Raw genomic sequence first — 19,403 nt, forward strand, 5'->3', positions numbered from 1 at the left:
AAAGTGCTGTCAAATTACATTAATTTTGCTTTGCAGATGCAGTCTAGGTTCCAAACTGTGGCATCAGGGTTTCATGACATTCAAGTAACATATGTTTCAACTATTTCTCAGATATTTTCACATATTCCTTCCACTCCTGATAGCGATGCTGTGACCATCTTCTTAGGGTGAGATGTGCTTGGTGTCTTCTTTTTCTCTGGTGGTGGTGTGCACAGATGACAAGACTTTGTGACCATAGGCATCATTACCATGTTCTCCTCCTTTTTTGGTCTGGTTTGTGTGTGAGGCAGGGCACAGTGTTTCTCCATGTGGTAGGGAAAGGGAACAGTGCATTACTTTCTCACTCAGGCACCAGGAGAATCTGGGGCACTCCTGAACCCATTTGTATAAATTTCATTTCATACAAATGGTTTTTCAAGGTAGCCAGTTGTTTAGCTATTTCTGCTGAATTTGGATCAGTTAATAAATGCACCAGTGTTGTGTAATGGTTTGAGAATTGGGTTATGACTCTGGGGACTGGGGTTTGAGTCCTGGCTCAGTCATCTAAACCCACTGGGTGACTTTGGGCAAGTCATGCTTCTCAGCCTAACAGGAAGACAAAGGCAAACTCTCTTTGAAGAAACTAAACCTCATGACATGTTTGCCTTAGGATTGCCATAAGTCAGAAACAACCTGGAAGGCACACAATAACAACAATAAATACACTATTTTGCCCAAATGTGTGGCCCACATTTTGCCATATGATAACAACAATAAATGTATCATTTTGCCCACATATTGCAAATGGGGAATACAGATATAATGAAAAGGAAAATCGTCTGCCAGAAGAACAATTTTCCACCATTTTCTTATTAACAGAAATACATACTGAGGGTAGTTACCTGAATGCAGAGGACATATTCAGTTGCTACCATGCGCTTGAAGATGACTGCAGATCGAAGGATGCCTTGTTGGTCCAATGTAAACTCTTCTTCTTCATTACCAGCCAAGATTGAGAAGGTGAAAGGGGGCCCATTGTGCAGAGAGTCTTTGTCTGTTAGCACCAGCTGTAAAATGCTTGTTCCTATTGGTTTATTTTCCTTTGTACATATACAAAAAGTGTATGGGGGGGGGGGGGGGAGGAAAAGAAGAAGAGATTTTAATTATATATCTTAGCACATTGTTGAGGAAATGTGTCTGCTGCCTAGAATGCTAAGAATGTGGATTTTCTTGTAATAAAGGGAGTGTTATTTTTAGTCCAGTTTTTCTACCTAATTTTGATTTGGTTCCACTGTTTCAATCTAATTTTAGTCAGGTCCTAACAGAGAAGCAATCTGTATTAATATATGGATTAGCTTTTCCTATCTATATTGTGCTCATAGGTGAAGAGCCAGAGTGGTGCAGTGGTTTGAAACCCACATTTTAGTCAAAAAATCAACTCAGAAAAACTGGGTCAACTTATTCAGGAGTCAGTGTAATTACTGTACCTTAAATTTTATCAAAATGGAAACCTTCCCCTTCTCTAAGTAGAGTGGTGAAAGGCAAGAACTTAGTCTATCCCGGGAGAAGCTAGAAGAAGCACTGTCTACTTTCTCTGCTGAAGCACAGCTGCTGTCCTTATTGCATGCCAGGGTGGGAAATTGGTGGTCTTCTTTGGCATCTTTTTCATTTTCTTCATCCTTTATATGCTTTGTTACATGTCCCTAAGTTTTCCCCTCGACTTATCCACAGGTCCTATCAAAATCCATAATTTTGGTCCCAAAATCTGCCCTCAACTTATGCATGAGGTCAACATGTAGTCAAGTATATATGGTATCTTATTGTTTTTATTCTGTTTAAACTGCTTTAATGCTATTGTAAAATGCCCTGACATCTCCTGATATAGGGTTGGTTATAAGTAGTTTAATCCATCAATCAATAAATCAAAGATGAAATTTCACAGGTGTTGCTTGTGACAAGCAGCTGCTGCTGAAATTTGATATTCCGCCCAACTATTAAAGGGGCAGGATCTCTATCCCTTGTTTTAGCTGGCAACCTTATTTATGCACAGGAACCATAATTACAGCCACTTTGCCACCAGCAAAACTAGAAGTGAAGTAGTGTATGAATTGCATGTATGTAAGCCTTTTCTGAACCATTTTGTTCCAACAGTAAATCCTGTCCCAGGAGCCAGGTTTTTTTAATCTCTGTAAGGAAATCTATAATGGTGTTACAGAATTAAGGAACAGCATTCTCATCCTCTCTAAAAAAACAAAGAGATAATTCAATATGCTGGACACTGATAAATTATCAAAAACAACTTAAAATTTTACTGAAACATTGAAAAGGTCAGACTATGATAGGAGGATTTTTGATGCTCAGGATAAACTTACTTGAATCACAGCAGTGGAGTTGGCGGGTGTAAATACAGGGCTGTTATCGTTCACGTCAGAAATGTCAACATTGACAGTCACAGATGCAGACAAAGGAGGGATGCCACTATCTCTTGCCTGTATGACTAATGAATATCCAGAAATCTGCAGAAATGTTAAAGGAATTGGAACAAAAAACAATGAATGAAAACCTTAAATGAAGCTGTAAAAGGTTACAGATTCCATCTTGGATTTGTTACATATGCATAATTATTCAGGCATGCTGGGTGAGGCTAAGCTGAACATATGGGGAGAGGGAGCAACTTAGTCATGATTCTCTTTCTCGTTGCCTTCCATATGTGGGGAACAACAGGTTGAAGAAAACAGCATCTTTTACATAAGGATGGACAATTACAGGAGTTGTGGGACTGCACTGACCTTCCTCCCGGACCTTGGAAAGCTGCATACTCCAACACCATACTCCTCACTGTCTATTATTACTCCATTTATTTATTAATTACTAAAATGCTCCCACACCCCATGGCTGCGGTGGGAGGCAATTTCAGCATAATTTTGTCCCTGAAATGTTTTCATTATTTATTATTATTATTTACTGGGTTAAAAATTCCTCTCTTCAGTCTAAAACAGTCTAAAGCCATGGGAAGCAAAACCATGGCAAAATTGCTCCCCACAATATCTGCATTTTTCATGATTTGTTTTCATGGGGGGGGGTGGGACTCACTGTGGCATAGTGGTTTGAGTGTTGGACTATGACTCTGGAGACCAGGGTTCAAATGCTCACTTAGCATGGAATGGAAATGGAAACCCACTGGGTGATGTTAAGCAAGTCACACTCCCTCAGCTTCAGAAGATGGCAATGGCAACCCTCTCTGGAGAAACTTGTCAAGAAAACCCAAGGATACGTTCACCTTATGGTCATCACTAGAGAGCACATTCCAAAACTGTGCTGCTCGCTGGTAATTTAATACAGTCTATTTTAGAGTAGGGATTGAAACAATATTCATCATTATTATTTTCCCACCTGACAATGGCTTTCCCTGGTCTGGAATAAAAATACAAATGTCAGTATTCTGTGCTTCTTGGCTATACTTTTTATCCATTACATGATTCTATGATTTGCAAATAGAAGACAAAAACAGCATGGGCATATTTGTTTTGTTACACAACACAGAGAAAATAATAGATATCTATTTGTCTTATCATGCAAAGGTGAATAGTCAAAGATATACATGTCTGTGTTAGGGCTGCAAATTCTACCATTTATGTCAGATCAGACCTCACACTCTATTTTAACACAAGATGTTTGGCCTCATTTCAATCTCTGGCCTTTGTAATAACAGCATTTCCCTAGTAATTGCCACAATGTATCTCAGGCTCTGCTTTTTTAATAAGGCAATCCATAATCATAATGGCAGTGTGGCATTAAAATTACAGCACTGGAAGATGCAGGCTACAGATAATGGGAACACTAAAGAAAAATGTAAGTACCATGCATAGGAAATCCAATAGCAGGCATTATAATTGCAGCTAACATGTAGTGAGAGGAACGGCTTTTTAATTTAACACCAAATATAAACCTGGACATTAGAGTCAAATCCATTATGAGAATGGGTTCCAAAGTACATTTTGGAAAAATAAGAATACACCTATATAATATTTATTAATTTGGTCAATAGTCTGGGATTTCTGTGATAGAAGGAGTTATAAACCCAATGGTGTTAAGATGATCTGCCCAGGAATGCTCAGGGCTGACCTCATCATTAGGCAGTGAAGCAATTGCTTCAGGCATAGGAGTACCCCATTATTTCTTTGAGTCTGCTACATTTTTCCCTGTTCTTGAAAGACCAGGTTGTGTGAACATCCTTCAAGCTGAACTGTTGTCCTAACCTGTGATGGAAACCCTATTCCATTGTCTGTTTTGAAGTCAGGTGCAATTACCAGCTTGTATATGGAACAATTTTATATTTTACTTTGCCACAGGCAGCAAATTGTCTTGGACGACATCTGCACTGCAGAAATAATTCAGTTTGATGCTGCTTTAATTATCTCGGCAGTGCAAATGCAGTCTTGGATTGGCCCTGGCAATGGTTTGGTGGATCACACCATGAAACCATTGGTGAAAATGGAATTGGGTGTCAGATTGTTCACATATCAGTTAAAATACTTAAAAAAAACAAAACAAAAAGCAACCTAGCAGAATCTTTCAAAATTGCAGGATTCAGGTAGACTTCATGATATTTGAAGGGTCTGTCAAAATATTAAATCAGTGACTCAATAAACAAGTTACTCTCTGTATGTACAAACATATGACATCAGGGAAACCAGTGATACCACTCTTATCAACTGTGGATTACTGAGGAAATGGAGTAACAGGACCAATGGCTTTCCTGTGGCATTCCTTTGTGACTTTGCCACTCGGGCCTCACTTCTAGGCCCGAGTGTATTATTGATGCTACCACATTAATTTTAAAGGAAGTAGTGTGATTCATTAGTGTTAAAGAAATTCCAAGCAATTAATTCATTTAAATAAAGGAATTCTGTGCAAATAATTTGTTAAATCATTACACTGAAAAATATAATCTAGAATTACAAGAAAAAGAGGTCAGTAATAAATTAAAGTAATGAGAATTGTTATTCATTAAAGTAAATAAATTAAAGTAATGGGAATTGTTATTCATTATTCAAAAATAATATCTTTGGTGTTTAATGACTACATTCATGAATTTTAACTTTGCAGTTGAAGACTTTAACAAATTTGAACCAATTGATTAATTTTAACAAATTATTCCCAAGCTCTCCTTCTACGTAAACATAATAAGGGACTGTGGCTTTTGGAAGTTCCATTCAGATCAACAGGGCTTCTGCACCGCTGTGTTTGCTGATGATTCTGCTTAATTCCAGTGGAATTTATGCAAACCTATTTCTTTCTCAAAGATTTCTCCTATGGACTACAGATGGCAATAAATCCACACACACCCTGCTTCTCTTGTATTCTGCTGGCAAACTATTTGCAATGGTGATTCCAAATATTGACAACTTCATCCTGCTGTCACATTAATACGAAAGGATGTTTTCTTTTGCATTAAGCAGCCTTGAGACAAACAGAGTCATTTTCCAAGTGGAAATATATTTTTAACCTGCTAGCTTGCCTAATTTTGCACTTCTAACATTACCTTGCTTGCTGGGAGATACCAGGAGGACTTACTACTGTGTCTTCCAAGACAAAAAAAAGTGTTGTTGCTCCGATCCACCCCATTTGGCATGCCACCAAGTCTTGTTCACGAAGGTGAGATGCAATGTTTTTCCTTCTAATTCAGGGGTCATTCAGATGTCGGGGTTTTTTAGCGCAGCAATGCGAATCATCTCACTCACACATTGCAGGCTTGTTATTCACACTATGGAACCTTGTTGATGCACATCTCTGTGAGTTCGGTTGTTAACACATGCAAGCATTTGACTAAAGATGGAGTTGATGATGCAAATGCATTCAGAACCTCTTTTTTTGTATGCAGCATTTTAACCCGGGACTATTTGGGTTATTTGAATTGGTTATTCACACTACTGATGATGCAGATCTTTTTTAAAAAACTAGAGATGAACCCTCATATTGATCATCTTAGATTAAGTGCATTTTTGGCAGCCTCCCCAAACTTAATTGAAGACCTATATCCTTGCAACAAAAGTAAAAAAAATCCTTGCATGCTGGCAGTGGGTACAATTCAGGCCAGTGACTGGCAGTGTCAAAGCCAAAAGTGGGCAGGGGTACACCTACCCACAACACATCTCTCTGTGACCCCTCCTTTTCTCTTTTTCATTGTTGTATGCTTTCCACACCCTTTTGGCCATCCCTGCTGTCCCTTTCCACATCTATCAATATGCAGACTGCTGGTGAATGAATAGATAGATCTTGCCAGAACTCTGAACTGAACACTTGCAGAAGTGTTTAAAATTTGGCCAACGGTCACATTAAATAAAGCCAAGGACTGCATGAAGTTTAACCAACACCATATCCTGTTTACAATTCTGACTTAGTTCTGTAAAACTATATTTTACACTACCCACAGTTCTAGATGGGGATGAAACAAATGGTTGTGGGTAACTGACAAAAGAAGAAAGGGGCACATGAATCTATGGCTCACTCAGGTACATGGTGAGAAATAGTATCAGCTCTTCTACAGATCCTGGAAACAAGAGACCTAGAGAAACTAGAAACTAGAGAAATCCCTGGGAATAGCAAACTCAAATAAAAGGTGCATCTACACTGTAGAAATAATGCAGTTTGGCACCACTTGAAGTGCTGTAAGTCCATCCTATGGACTCCTGGGATATGTAATTTTACAAGGTCTTTAGACTTCTCTGCCGAAGCATGCTCTTGCTTCACAAAACTACAAATCCCAGGATTCTGTAGGATGAAGCCATGGCAGTTAAAGTGAAGTCAAATTGCATTATTTCTACAGTGTAGATACCTCTTTTTTACATTTATATGAAGACTTGTCAATTCTGCTTGCTGTACCCATTGGAACCAAATGCAGATTTTAGTAAATGCTTCAAAATCACACCCATACACTGGTTGACAGAAAACAGGATATAGAAATGTCAGAGTATTTTTCTTGAGATAATTACATTGATGTAAGAGGGACATGTAGGCATTCAGCAGTCATTAAAACAGGCAGCAAGTAGGAAGATAATGTTTTCAGAGAAATGGAAAAGTAATGAACCCAGCGTGTCCTTACCCGCTCTCGGTCCAATCTCTTTTTAACCTTTATGAGTCCCAAGCTAGGATCAATTGAAAATTCATTGTTCCGATCTCCATTGATGATAGAAAAATGAATCTGCCCATTCGGAGGACTGTCCAGGTCTTCAGCTATCAGCTTTGGAAGGGTGAAGATCCGGGGGGAGGGGGGAATGAGAAAGCTGGATGAATACATAAATTCCATGGTATGCTGATTGTGACAAACATTACTTGAACCACTGGATGTAAATTACAAGGAAAGAGATTTCATTAAATGTTAGAAAGAGCTTTCTGTGGTTTTAAAGTATAATGGACCAACTCGGAAGGTGGTAGACTTTTCTTCACTACAGATCTCTATACAGAAGGTGGATGACCATAATTCAGGCACACATTAGTGGTAGATTTCTAGTATTTTTATTAAAATATATCAAAGGTTTGCACCTGTAGCAGGTTCTTATGCCACTTTCATGCTCTGGAGACTGGATGAACTACCAAAAAAAGAGGATGGAGATTCACTTCTGGGTCTCAAAAACTGGTATTGGTGTGTTTGAATGTTAGTATAGGATTACTATAATTTAAAGCAAATCGCTGATTGGGTTATATGACTGTTGTTCCCATTTGAAATTAGTTCTGATCCCACTTTGATCGATTTCTGTCTCAATAAAGTGAGACAGACGCAAAAAATCCATTTGTTTCCTAGACACTAGTTTCCTAGCGGTTCTTTTTAAAAGAATTGATTCCGAAGTGTGTTCAACAAGTGGGAATGACAGATCTGAATCACATCATTCTGGAGGGGAAGGACTAATGGCAGAGGGGTGTTTACCATTCCTCCTCAGCTTTTGGTAGATCCACCTTTCCCTCCTCTCTCAGCACTGACTTTGTGCTTGTTGTGTGACCTATGGGCACATGATTTTTTAAAAATAATATTGATAGAAGATTTGATTCATTGATTTTGCAACTACTTGCAATCAATGAGGCAAGTAGTTGCAAAATCAATGAATCGAAGCTTCTATCAATTTGTTTTATAAAAAATTGACAGAAGATTCGATTCACTGGTTTTGAGGGACTACTTGCAATTACCCGGACAATCCAACAGCAGCTCACAGTGAGGCAAGTAGTTGCAAAACCAATGAATAAACTCTTATATCAATTTTTACGCATACACGCACGCACGTGCGCGCGCACACACACACAGAGTTTCCAAGCTGGGCTGCCTGGGCTGCTGCTTACATCACTGATGATGCACAGATGATTGACATGCATTTTGAAGTAGTGCAAACTAGTGGGGATGATAATGATGCCAAAAAAGAAGCAATTACAAGGGGATAATGAAGACACTTCTATAGTGGGAATAACTGACCTTTTGGAATCGATTTACCAATATGGAGTGAAGGCAAATTGCAAACCAGTTTAAATGTAAGTGGGAATGAGCACCCAGTTAAAAAAAACCAAACAGACCATACTTGAAAGCTTCCAGAAGTCGCAAGTCACTCTCTTTTCTGGCCAGAAAAAAGGTTGGCCTTAGGATTCTTGAGGTGTCAAGAGTCACAAATACATCCTTGAGGAGGCCATAAAACTGAACTACACTGTAATCTGCGGTACATTCCAATTCCATAAGTCTATGTCAAACACTTTGTTATATCATTAAAATGCATGATATCCCATTTATTTACCCATCACGACAACTTCATAAGCAATATCCATATGCATTTTGAGCCTTCAAGCACTTCTATTTCCCTGACATTGCTTCTGCTACAAATGTTTCACATAAGCTAATACTAGGTGCCTGGAGGTTCAAGGGAATGTCAAGAGGACATTCAAGCTCTTGCATAATTAGAGTACGAATCTAACTGGCCAAGAGCCACCTGAGTCCAGACTAGGGCTGCATCCGCACTGCAGAAGTAATCTAGTTTGACATTGCTTTAACTGCCATGGCTCAATACTATGGGACGCTGGCAAGTGCAGTTTTGTATGACATTTAGCTTTCTCTATCAGAGAACTCTGGTGCCATAACAAAAGACAAATCCCAGAATTTTACAGCATTGAGCCATGGCAGTTAAAGTGGTGTCAAACTGGATTATTTCTGCACTGCAGATGCAGCCTTGGTTAGATGGGTTGAATCCAAACCCCTCCTCAGCAAAGGAGGTTGGAATTTTAGGAATAGTCTTATTATGGCCTAATGTTTTGCTTGTATTGTGGTTGTGTTCCTGGCTGGAGGAAATTTGGATCTAGACTAACTCTGCTCTTTTCTTGCACCAATTCTTTTCTGCCCTCTTTTTGGTTTTTTTGTCTCCAGACCTTAGCGAGTGGACTGCTCTGTCATCAAATCTTTAACAAGGCAGGAGAGGGTTCTGCTGGCAGAACAGCATTTCTGCTAGCAGAAGAGACCTGTGTCCAATACTGAGCATAGGTAAGACATTTTCTGAACCCAGACTACACTTTTAAAGTTTTCTTTACAGAATTAGGGATGTGGGGGGACTATGCAAAATGAAAGAGGCACAAATAGCCTATGTGATGCTTTCATCCTAATTCTGCTGTAAGACCCAATTTTATTGTTAGTCCCAATCAGAGTAGACCCACTGAATGAAAGGGTTCAACGACTGATTGAATGGGTCTGTTCTAAATGAGACTAACCAACAGCAGTCTTGTGCTGGGAAAAAAGTGGGGTATAAAAATAATAAATAAATAAGAACATAAATTAATTAGTAGGATTCAGGCCATATAAAGATTGGAATCTTTTTTAGACAAAGATACAGGACGAGACCAGAAATATTTATAGACCTGTGGCAAAAAACAATTAGCTGGAGCTATGCTGGGGCTGAGGAAGGTAATACGTACATCACTTTCAGCCCTCACCCTGCAACGTTAAGAAACTTGCCATAAGTTGTAGCAGTACATTTATCAGAAAGTCCCTAGTTCTTGTCCCACTTGCTCCCAATAGAGACTACAAGTGTCACTCAGCGACTTTAAGTAACTTGCAGTAAGATGCAGCAGTGCATTTATCAAAAGGTCCCTAGTTCTTGTCCCACTAGCTCCTGATAGAGACTACAAGTGATACAATTTCCTTCTGAGAACTATTCATGGATACTTAGTCAAGGATTCCGTAACCGTGGCTGCACACTGGGGCACATATGGAGGACAATTTCACAACTCACCGTTATCAATGAATCGCCTACTGATGCATCCTCACTGATGACAGCGCTGTAGACCTCTTGACTAAATCTTGGTGCATTATCATTAACATCTGTCACGTTTATATTCACTGTTGTCACAGCACTTAACGCTGGGCTGCCTCCATCTTTAGCTTCAACAACTAGGAAGAAATCCTTACAGGTTTCATAGTCCAGAGGTTCAATTACAGATATAGACCCTGGGAGAGAGAAGGTGGAATTTTAGCACAGCACAACCCTGAAGTCCCAAGTATCTCTTTGAAAGTTATATTAGTTATCCCAGTATGGATGTAATTCTTTGCTAATTTCATTCTGGAAGGAAACAATGAGTAATTTTAGCAATTTCTTCCTGTTGCAAAAGAGTCTGAAAATAGGCTTTTCGCAATTTCAGACTTATCCTGTGAAAAATTTGTATATGGGAATTTTGAGCAGAAAACAATGTTTATGGGAAACAGCCTTTTATTTTTTTTAATTGTTTTTAATGGAAAGCAATTCATCATCTTTGAACAGGCACTTTCTTGCTAACAAGAAGTGTTATAATGTTGGAACTGGAAGCACTGATAATATTAGAGAAAAATGTTTGCTTTAATACTCTTATGTCCTTTTAGTTTTCATTTAATTTATTCCATGCTTACTGAATTGTTCATACACACAGGACTGGATTGTTCTTGAATGCAAAAAACCCCATGAAACATGAAATATTTTCCCAGGGTTGTTACCACCTTTTGTAAAATAAATAAAGAAACCCATCACCCGTTGGGCTTGTTTCATAATTTTATGTGATTTGCTTTTCAAAGAGAAAATACTATTTTGCACAGAGACATCCTGCTAAAAATTTGGATACCTTTTTAGGAAAAAAAAATGTAACCATCCATCTAATGAATACACATCTAAAGAACTTCTGAAACCTCTGAAAGACCTCCAAAGGTGGAAAGTCCACCACTCTCCAAGGCAATCTATTTTACCATCAAACCATTTTTCCTAATGTTTAGGTGGGAACTCTTTTCTTGTCATTTGAATCCAGTGATTAATGTTCTAATCTCTGAAGCAGCAGAAAGCAAGCTTGTTCCATCTTCTACATGACATTCCTTTAGATATTTAAATGGGCTAAAAATACAGAAAGAACTTCATCCTAATGCAGAAAAAAAGTCCACTGTGTGTGGACACACCTTGTAAAAAAGTATTCATTTGCCATGGGTTTATAGATGCATTCTATAGACATCTTTGAATGAGCAGTTTTACAAAATTATAGGGAAGACTGGTGTATTCATCTTCTGCCACTGATCTGTCAATAATGGAACTGTTATGTGTTAATGAATAACAAATGTCTCCTTTCCCTCCTTTCTGGTGATTAAATGTCACATCTTCTTTTTTATTGATTTATCATCTTGCTTTCATTGTAAAATACAACTCCAACCAACAACTCCAACCAACAGGTTTAAGGCTGTTTCCCATAAACCTTGTTGGTGGTGTGTTTGTACCTGTTCCTGGAGTGCTGATATGTACATGTTGTTCCAGTTTCCTCCCAAATAAACCTTAAAATGATCTTGAATGGTGTTTTAAAATGTCTACCAACTAAACAAAGAGTACTCAAGACCAAGGGAAGAGAGAGAAAAAGAGAAGAAACTATCAGACATTAAAACCTGGGGGGGGGGGGGGGGGAGGAATGAACTGATCATTGCAGGTAGCTCAATTCAGACAAAGGAAAAGAGGGGCCCTATGGATATGTGAAGATAAACTGTCCAGGAATGCATAAACTCTTCATTCATCTCTGAGCCCCTCTTCATTTGATCAAGAGAAGGGATTTACCCTCACAAATGGCATACATAGGCCCAGAATAAAGGTGGGCAATTTTAGTGGCTCAGTTGGCCACTTCCTTTCCTCCTCTACAAATCCACTGAAGGTTTTACCCTTTTAATTGTTATTTTAAAAAAGAGATGAGAGGTTCACTTCTAGGTTTTTTTTAAACACACATTTATAATGTAATATTTTAAAATGAAAGCAAAGTTGTTTGCTTTGCATTAAAGGAAAATTGCAACTCCTGGGGGTCCCCTTGAGTGGCAATTCATTCCTATTTTGGTTCTATCCATATATTGGTGTTCAGCTTGTAGCCTTTGTATTACCTGCTCTGGCTAAGAGATTCACTGTGTTGGAATGGGTGAGGGTTCCTATCTTAGATAGTTCTAAAAAGGGATGAGAAAAATGCATAAAGCAGAATAGGTCTAAAAATATTTTTTGGGCAAGGTGGCTAAATGAAAGCTCCAAGTTCAGTCAAAGGATGCAGTTGGTTTTTGTCATGGGCTGTTAGCATTATACCCTCATAGAAACTGACTACGTCCTTCAACTTGATTTGGAACTCTTATCTTGCCATCTTGCCCAATATATATTTATAGACCTGTTCTGCTTTTGGCAGGTGTGGTAAGGTTAACTGAGAGCCAACTTGGTAGGCTTGAGTATTGGACTAGGAGCCTGGGAGTCTAGGATTCAAAATCCCTGCTTGCCCATGGAAACCCACTGGGTGACCTTGGGAAAGTCACATTTGTCAGCCTTAGAGGAAAGTAATGGCAATGAATTGATGGTACATAACAACAACAACAGGCTAAAAAAGAGGTTCCTTATATATAACACACACACACACATTATATTATGTTATATTTTCATAAACTGCCTTGACTACTTTTGGGAAGAAATCCTTTTTCATTTCAAATTTTAGAAAATAACTCTATTCCCAAGACCAGCAACATGAAGGGCAATGTGGGTACAAGAGGTGATTGAAATATGAGAAGAGAGAACTTGAGAATATTCATGACTGCATTCCTCAGATTTTCCTAAACCCCTGCTATCGGCTCATTTCAATAAGGATTAACTTGGTGAGTCTATTTTCATCTTTTTCTGTTCAACTTTTCGTAAGCCAGGTGGGTGTATGATAAGGGAGTTGACATTGATGTTTTTGGATTCAATAGAGCCCCCCCTCCCTGGTATGACAAAAAAAAAAAGAAACCTTATTAAGGAAAACTGAAGCTGATCCACCTACATGGACTTCACATTTAACATACTTGAATAGTCTGGAGGTAAAGGTTGACGTGCTGTTCAGTGCTGGCAAAATGCAAAGCTAGCACAGTTATGAGAATGAAGGATAACTCCATAGCCCATGTACATCACTTAGTATCAAGGCTGTAACTTTAAGTTTTCCATACATAACAAGAATTGTGTACATAACTGAGATAAGACTACTGGTAAATTGCATCAGAAGAGAATGCATTTTGAAATTGTAATTAAAATATTTACAGCACAGCCCTACTCAAGCTATTGAGTTCAGTGAGTAATCCTTCAGGATGTGTGTGTATAGTAGGAAAGGAAAACTGTGGCCCACAGGTCACAAGTGCTCCCCTAAATATTTCAGCCAAAAATGGTTTACCAATTTTGTTTCATTTTCTAACCGAAAGTCTCTCCTGTGGTCCCTATGACTTTCCTAGTGTGCCTTTAATTGGGACATGTTGTTGTTGTGTGCCTTCAAGTCCTTTATGACTTATGGTGACCATAACACAAACCTATCTTGGGGTTTTCTCAGCAATATTTGTTCATTGGTTTGCCATTGCCTTCTCCTGAGGCTGAGAGCATGTGGCCAAGGTCATTTACTGCAGTGGGTTCATGGCTGAGCGGGGAATCAAACCCTGGTCTCTAGAGTCATAGTCCAACACTCAAACCACTGCACCATGCCTTACTCTCTAAATTGGGGCATATCTCCTGTAAATGGGTTTTTTAAAAAAATATCTCACTATCTAATCCTTTAAACCTCTCATTACTTGTCTTCAGGATACAGGTTGAGTATTCCTTATCCAAAATGCTTGGGACAAGACATGTTTTGGATTCTAGAATACTTGTAGTTGCATATATGTACACAATGAGGTATGATGGAGATGAAACTCAGGTCTAAACACAAAGTTCCTTTATGTTTCCTATCCACCTTATATACATGGCCTGAAGATAATTTTATACAATGTTTTTAAACAATTTTGTGCATGAAACAAAATTTGTGTACACTGAACTATCAGAAAGCAAAGGTGTCATTATCACAGCCAGCTGTGAAAAAAGTTTTGGTTTCTAGAATATTATGGATTTTGGAATTCTGGGTAAGGGAAATTTCAGCATGGCGTAGTGCTTTGAGTGTTTGATTATGACTCTGGAGACCAGGATTTGAAACCCTGACAAACCATGAAGCCCACTGGGTGACCTTGGGCAAGTCACACTCTCTCAGCTTCAGAGGACGGCAATGGCAAACTCACTGTGAAGAAACTTGCCTGGAAAACCTCATGATTGGGTCATCGTAAGTCAGAAATGACTTGAAGGCACACAACAACAATAGCTTTTTTAAATAAACAAACAAAAAAACAAAACAAAAACCCATTCCTTTTTAAAATCCAGTTTTATTAGCCTATTTTATAAAGCATACCTGTCTTTGAATTGATCCTGAATTTCCCTTTTTCATTGCCAGACCTGATGAGGTAGGTAATCTCTGCATTTGTACCAATGTCTTTGCTGGTGGCAAAAACAGAAAGAATTTCAGCACTAGGTGAGGTGTCCTCAGGCACTGTGATAAGGTAATCTCTTCTCTCAAAAACAGGAGGGTTGTCATTAATGTCCAGAACTGTAATTGTGACTGTGGCAAATGAAGACAGGGTCTGCACGATGCCTTGGTCAGATGCTTTGATGGTGACATTATATGAAGGTTGAAGTTCTCTGTCCAGTGGATGTTCCAAAATAATGATTCCTGAGGACTTGTCTACAGAGAAGAAGCCTTCTGAAGAATCTGCCAGGGAATAGACAATCTTTCTATTCACACCTAAAAAGAGGAAGAAGAAAAATAAAAATAAAAAACACAGTATCTTTAAGAAGGCCATATGATGCAGAAGATTAAGGGGTGTGTTTGTCCCTGGGAGAACCTCCTATTACTTGTTAGTATATGAGCCAGCATGGTTTAGTAGTCTGAGTGTTGGTCTAGGACTCTGGAGACCAGGGTCTGAATCCCAGCTTGACCAATGAAACCCAGTGCATGACCTTGGGCAAGTCACACAATCTCAGTCTCAGAGAATGGCAATGGCAAAACCCCTCAGAAGAAACTTGCCAAGAAAAACCTCTGATAGTGTTGCCTTAGGGTTGCTGTAAGTTGGAAATGACTTGGAGACACATAACACACACATGGTCTCCTACTACCGCTTGGGATGCCGATCCCTAGTCCACTCTGACTGTGGATTCCTGCATGGCTGGGGGTTGGTGTGTGGTGCCTTCCAATTGTATGTTTCTGGGGCTTGCAGCCTAATTTTGACACAGTGCTATAAGTCAGTGAGACTACTGTTGTGATATCAAGCTCCAAAGCTTAGCAACTACACCTCCTCTAAGCCAAACAAAAATGATAAAGCCTCCCTCAGCCATAGATTAGGAAATACAGCAAAAAATAGCCATTATTTTGCTTATCATTTAAATACTGTTAGGGAGGGATGCTCTTTGCATTTTCTGGCTCTAGCATGATAATGCCTCAGGATATTTCTGACAACCAAAAAATTGTCAGCATAAGATATTGTCATAGTATTAAAGATATTGCCACTTTGTGCTGTTTTTTTTAAATAACTGTAATTTAAATATTTGTTGTTTAACACTGTTTAAATATTGTATTTAATATTCTAATGCATTATGTTGTGTTTTATCTATTCTATTTTGCTCCTTTTTAAAATTGGCCTTTGAAATAATTAAATACAATCTGTTATTGTGAAATAACTTCAAAATTATTTTGTTACTTTGGAATAATTAAATACAGTCTATACAATCTGTTGTTGAATGATTAAGTCAACACAGGTAAATCCAATTGATTCAATGGTTCTCTTCTAGTTGGACTACCAATAGGGTTTAGGTCCAAGTAAAATGATTACAACTTGTGGACCTCCACTTATGTGGTCATGAATTGAATCCATCCATTAGAGAAAGGCCCAAAAAGTACAACCATGTGTATATGGGATGACATACAGGTGTATATGAAACCCACAGGTTTCCAGCCATTATTTTACTGCCATAGTTCTAAGAGCAAAGTTGGCATAGCCTGGATGGGTGATTCTATCAGTCTCATTTTCTCCCACATTCATTTTTTAAAAAATACATTCTTAATAAATCTCAATTTCTTGCCATTAAATTCATAGGGAAATGCAGATTTGTCAGCATTTCTCCTTTTAAAAAATGAAACTGGTGAAATCTTTGGTGCATCCTTTATTGTCACATGTAGCAGTTGCTTGTTACACAAGGGAATCAACCTCAGCCACCTGCTAAATTGCAGAGATTTGTATGCTGAAGTTGACTCCAGGCCTGAAGGGAAAGCACTTTGTGATTGCCAGCTCTTCTTTCCACTGCAGCGGGACAGCCACTTGAAAGCTAATTAAGCACAAATGCCAAAACAAAGGCACATACACCCCCATGTTGTTGTCTGTGTGTGTACAGCTCCAGCAATGGGAATGCCAAACAAAGAACACTCCTGTAAATGCGACAATGCATTGAAGCTGGTGATTCCTTATCCTTAGAGGCTGTTGTGAAATTGTCTCCCTGTTGTTTGAAAGCAAAAACTACAAACCTAACATTAGTTAAAACGCACTAGAACTACTTATTCCCCTTCAAGGCATATTCTGTTAATTCAGAATGTTCAGACCTTATTGGAGGGGTTTCCCGGTTTGTTTCATTTTTTGATACAGTTATGGGAATATACTGTTATTTTTAAAGACTGATCAAAAGTTATGTAAGGTATATTTGTGTTCAGATTCACATGGCAGAACAGAAGTATAACTGCATCACCACTGAGATTTAGGGGACTCCCATTTCTCCAGTCATATCCATAAAATGCAACCACCAAAACAAAACAGACTCTCTTTTAAATTGCATCAAAAATATTAGGTGAGTCTGAAGAACAGGTATGTCTGTTTCAGTGTGTATGCACATGCATATGTGTGTTCATGCACACACACACACACACTTCCTAACTCAGTCAAAACCAGGGTGTAGTGGGAACATAAGGAAATCCCCACCCCCCAAAATATGAATTCTGACCTCCTTTATGACATTTTCTTTCAGTTCCCAAATTTTTAGCACTGCAGTAACTTAAAACTTCACGGAGGCCCATTACATACGGGCCCTGAAGGATGCCCTTGGCACATGCAAGGGGCACCCTGCCCACATGCCCCTCGCCCCTCGCACATGACAAGGTCGTCCTCGCTGCATGGTGCTGAATAGATGGCGTGCGCAGCGATGATGTCACTGCTGCACGGTATCCAAATGGAGCTGTGCAGCAGCAACATGCTCACACCTCCGCAAGCTATTTGCAGCAGCACGAAAAGGAGCCGCTTTTTAGTGGTCCTTTAATTTTCCCGTAACAGCACTGCGCAATATAGTTGCTGTGGCGCTGCTATGCAGCAAAGAGAGGCGGCTCCCGGCTGCCTCTTCCTGGTACTCTGTACCGCGCCTTGAGCACTTAAAAGCAGAACTTAGGCATCCAAAGAAAAGGGGCAAGCAAAGCTCTCAAATGGGAACACAGGAAATATAAAAGTCCTAGGTGTGAATAATTGTCAGTGTCTCAGTCCCTGCAATGCTTGAAATTTGGGGACTGAATAAAAATGTCATTGGGGCCTAGAATTCTCATTGGGGGACCGCATTTTGCCATCGCCCCAGCAAGAAAATGACTTTAAGCCTTGAAAATGTCATTAAGAACAAATGGTATTTAAATTATAATTTGACCATTTATCATCTACCAGGTCGATACACACAGGATGTATTTCCAAACATTCTGAAGTCATTAAAGCTATGTGGCATATAAATGATTTTATTATCTGCCTCTTTGATACACCAAGGATGTATTTCCCAGCACTTCAGAAGTAATTACAAATGCAAGGCATTTAAAGGATAGCCTTATCATCCATCATTACTATTAGTTATTTGTATCACTACAGTTCCCAATGTCCCCAATGTGAGACAAGGCACTGGTGGGTTGCAGAGCGTATAAATCCTGGGTTATAGATAGCTCTGCTGTTTATTTGTCAGGGAGGATTTGGAAGATTTCATTTTAGTCTGTACGGAGTTGTCATAAGGGATCCATTTGTACTGTCCTAAGATATAATGAAGAGAAAAATATAGTATGTATTATAATGGGATGGAGATTCTTTGGTATTTGGTGTGTTTTTTTCTCCATCTTTAGGAAGGGAGAGAGAGACAGGAAGAGGGAAGAGCCATGTTCAGACAATAAAATCTTGGCTTAATAAGCTGAAGTATGAACAATTTTGGTTACAGAAGCAGTCCCTTTGGTCCTCTCTTTCTAAAAGCAAGTGAAGAAAATGGGAAGTCATTAATTGCTCTCTTTTTTTAACCACTGGACAATTATTAAAAGCACAGGAATAAGCAAGGATGGAAATTAATGTTTTAAAGTAACAAATCATCACCACAACCACCACCACCACATATCAGCAGAAGAGCTGAAAGTAAATGGGTTCTGAATAGGGATGCAATTTGTCACTAAATTTCTTGAAGGAAGCAATGAGTAATTTTCAAAATTTTCTTTGTGATGCCAAAAAACAAAACAAAACAAAAAAACAAAACAAAAAAAACACCCTTCAAAAATTATGGAGTTTTCAAAGGCTATTTGTAATCCAGAATTTATTCTATGCAAAATTTGCACATGGTGGTTTTGCACAGCATTTTCTGCACAGGAAAGATTTTTGTCTACATAAGATTTCTGCATACTATTGAAAAAAAATGCTGCTTCCTGCAGAGAAAGTGTTGTTTCAATGCAAGTCAACCTTGTTCAAATTTTGCATGGAGTGCTCCCACCGTAGTATTCTCTGTGGAGGAAATAGTTTTTCCTGCGTAGAGGTTTCCACAGAAAAGGTGTTTTTTATTTTGCATAGAATAATTCCTAAACTGTGATGAGTCTCATCACTCAAGGATGTTTCTCATCTGGATTCTGGATACTTGGAAAGCAGTTTTTCAACTTTTAAAAAATATTTCTGAATATTCATTTACATCCTCATTTTTGAATTAATTTTAAAAGTCAATATTAAAGGAACCACACTTATATCCCTCAGATATGAGGCCACCAATATGAATGCCAGTCTGAGCAGGTCA

The 19,403-nt window shown here is 38.7% G+C and overlaps 1 protein-coding gene across 8 annotated transcripts in view; it reads right to left on the minus strand.

Annotated features, from left to right (window-relative positions):
• Window positions 1-19,403, minus strand: part of FAT3 (FAT atypical cadherin 3) — a 631,203-nt gene that overhangs the window by 84,514 nt on the left and 527,286 nt on the right. For all 8 annotated transcript variants that reach the window (XM_089512860.1, XM_089512858.1, XM_089512859.1 and 5 more), the window contains 5 exons: window positions 14,707-15,096; window positions 10,239-10,453; window positions 7,085-7,222; window positions 2,352-2,495; window positions 882-1,079 (listed from right to left, as the gene is read on the minus strand). In XM_089512860.1, the coding sequence (XP_089368986.1) occupies window positions 882-1,079; window positions 2,352-2,495; window positions 7,085-7,222; window positions 10,239-10,453; window positions 14,707-15,096 (1,085 nt within the window). The remainder of the gene's footprint in view (window positions 1-881; window positions 1,080-2,351; window positions 2,496-7,084; window positions 7,223-10,238; window positions 10,454-14,706; window positions 15,097-19,403) is intronic.

This window comes from Sceloporus occidentalis, unplaced genomic scaffold, assembly GCF_023333645.1.
Source record: "Sceloporus occidentalis isolate IW3139 unplaced genomic scaffold, rSceOcc1.0.p SCAF_2, whole genome shotgun sequence".
Lineage (NCBI taxonomy): Eukaryota > Metazoa > Chordata > Lepidosauria > Squamata > Phrynosomatidae > Sceloporus > Sceloporus occidentalis.